The 3,115-nt window shown below is 44.3% G+C and overlaps 1 protein-coding gene across 1 annotated transcript in view; it reads right to left on the bottom strand.

Moving 5' to 3' along the window:
- Positions 1 to 183: 183 nt before the first annotated feature.
- LOC112073100 (lysyl oxidase homolog 3B) overlaps positions 184 to 3,115 on the bottom strand; it is a 61,023-nt gene continuing 58,091 nt past the window's right edge. Inside the window, 2 exon segments of the mRNA XM_070440036.1 lie at positions 184 to 353; positions 1,623 to 1,994. Coding sequence (XP_070296137.1) covers positions 199 to 353; positions 1,623 to 1,994 — 527 coding nt within the window. The 3' untranslated portion in view covers positions 184 to 198.

Raw genomic sequence — 3,115 nt, 5'->3', positions numbered from 1 at the left:
GCGCTCGGTGAGTTTTCAAGGGGTTCATGAAAAAGCAACGGGGAAAGAATAAAAGCGGGGAAACGGGGAAAGACTTTCACACTGTTTGACAACTCAAATTTGTAGTTTGCCAAATATATTTCAAAACTTCATGCAGTTACACATTTGGGAGTTACATGTCTGATTCAGGGCTTCCCCGGGATTTTTTTTAACAGCCTCTTAAAAATGGTAGTCCACCTGTAGGATGTAGTTTCCTGGTTTGATGTCGGTGATGTCGATCCACTGGCAGTCGATGTCATGGCGATACAGGTCCCAACACCCCACGGTGATGCCCTGCTCTCCGAAGTTAGCACACTCATACCTCTTAGAGATACCTGGAGAACACAGATACACTCATACCTCTTAGAGATACCTGGAGAACACAGAACACACATACTCTTAGGATTACCGGAGAACACAGACACTCATACCTCTTAGAGTACCTGGAGAACACAGAACATCATACCTCTTAGAGATACTGGAGAACACAGAACACTCATACCGCTTAGAGATACCTGGAGAACACAGATACACTCATACCTCTTAGAGATACCTGGAGAACACAGAACACTCATAGCTCTAGAGATACCTGGAGAAACAGATACACTCATACCTCTTAGAGACCTGGAGGAACACCAATACACTCTATCTCTTTAGAGATAACCTGGAAACACAGGGATACACTTCACTACCGCTTAGAGATACCTGGAGAACACAGAAACTCATACCTCTGGACCTCAACACGGAAAACACTGGACTGGCGGAACCGTACCTCTCCTTAGAGGATACCTGGAGAACACAGAACACTCCTCCGCTTAGAGATACCTGTGAGAACACACAGATACCACTCCTACCTTCTCTAGAGAGATACCTGGAGGGAACACCCAGACACTCCTACGCTCTTAGAATACTGCAGAACACAAACACACTCCTACCCGGTTAGATACCTTGGAGAACACAGATTACCTATACCTTAGAGAAAATACCTGAGAAACAGCAGAACACTCCCAACACCTCTAGACGACTACCTGGAAGAAACACAGTACACTCATACCTCTTAGAGATAACCTGGAAACACAGAACACTCCTACCTCTTAGAGATACCTGGAGAACACAGATACACTCATACCTCTTAGAGATACCTGGAGAACACAGAACACTCCTACCGCTTAGAGATACCTGGAGAACACAGAACACTCCTACCGCTTAGAGATACCTTGAGAACACAGATACACTCATACCTCTTAGAGATACCTGGAGAACACAGATACACTCATACCGCTTAGAGATACCTGGAGATCACAGAACACTCATACCGCTTAGAGATACCTGGAGATCACAGTTTACAACAATTAGACTTTTAACCAAAAATACTATATCCTCCAAAACCAGATACAAAATGTTTCACTTGGATTTGGATAAAATATCCCTAATCTTAACACCCAAATAAAGGCCATATTTGATTGGCTGGCCATCTAGTAAAGTCTGTTTTGATTGGATGGCACGCCAATAGACTCTGTTCTGATTGGGTGGACCGTAGTAGACTGTTCTGATTGAATGGACTTCCAGTAGACTGTTCTGATTGGTTTGCCTCCCAGACTCACCCTCGTGACACGCTGTGTCCTCCAGACAGAAGGAAGCCTTGTGTCCCTCAGCCACCTTGGTCCCGTTGGATGACAACAGGTCGTAGTGGGTGAAGATATCCATACTGTGGTAGTGCCTGCATGGGGAGTGCAACAAGAGTGAAGAATTATTCAAAACTATCATACCAGTCATATCTGTCATACCTGTTACACCTGTCATACCTGTTATATCTTTCATATCTGTCATACCTGTCATATCTGGCATACCTGTCATACCTGTTATATCTGTCATACCTGTCAAATCTATCATACCTGTCATACCTGTCATATCTGGCATATCTGGCATATCTGTCATACCTGTAAAATCTGTCATACCTGTCATACCTGTCCAATCTGTCATACCTGTCATACCTGTCAAATCTGTCAAACCTGTCGTATCTGTCATATCTGGTTTAATTTTCATTATTTTATTATTACCCACCCTTACTGGTCCAGTCTGATAACTTCATTACCCACCCTTACTGGTCCAGTCTGATAACTTCATTACCCACCCTTACTGGTCCAGTCTCATGGTCACGGCCCCACTCTTAGAATCATAGTGGTATTATTGCGCATTGGATTAGATGATTCTGGATGAGGTTGTCTAGAGGCACCAGTTTAGCAGGTAGGTCCCTGGCGTGTGGTGGGGGGGTGGATGGTGAATACTAAAAACTGAACAGGTCTAGTTTACTGATTAGGTGTCATCAAAGCACAATACTTGGGGTTTGAGAGCAGGGCTTAGGTGGTCTACTGTGACTACATTTATAACAGTGTAAACGTCACAGCCATTCTAATCACATGCCACTGAACCCAAGCAAGAAGAACATTGCAAGCCAGCAGTCTTCTGACAGCTGACGGTTCTGGTGATGCTGACAGTGGGTGAGAGCATCTCGCTCCCTGTACACTTCACTCCACTCACACCATCTCTGTACATTACTATGACTCTCACGATTACAGTTCATTATCTCCTTAGAGATGGGGCGGGGGGGGGGGGGGCAGGCAGGTAAACAAAAAAAACACCACAGAGCCCAAGACATTAAGAGGTTATGGATGACAAGTGCTTTCCAAGATATCTCAAAAGCGCATACACACTTAGAAAAAAGGAATTCCAAAGGGTTCTTTAGTGGTTCCCCATGGAAGAACCTTTAAATTACAGTTTTTGGGGGGGTTCCAGTTAGAACCTTTGACTTGAACGTAGAACCCTCTCTGTGAAAAGGGTTTCTATCTGCAAACCCGAAATGGATTGATCAATGTGTTTCACCCGTGCAACAGCCAAAGAGCCCTTTTTATGTTCTACATAGCAAGGATGGCAACTTATTGTCCCCTTTTTTTTGCCCATCCAACACACCTGACTCCAATAATCAACTAATTTATGATCTCAGTTTAGAATGGGTTAATAGTTCTAAATCCAGTTGTGGGTTTTGTGCAGGCGACTGGGAACATAAGCTGTGAACAAAACTCTCGGCCCCCCCCCG

This window comes from Salvelinus sp. IW2-2015, unplaced genomic scaffold (genome assembly GCF_002910315.2).
Source record: "Salvelinus sp. IW2-2015 unplaced genomic scaffold, ASM291031v2 Un_scaffold2145, whole genome shotgun sequence".
In the NCBI taxonomy this organism is placed as follows: Eukaryota; Metazoa; Chordata; class Actinopteri; order Salmoniformes; family Salmonidae; genus Salvelinus; species Salvelinus sp. IW2-2015.
Note: the sequence above shows the minus strand (reverse complement) of the source record. Positions and strands in the feature narration are given on the sequence as shown.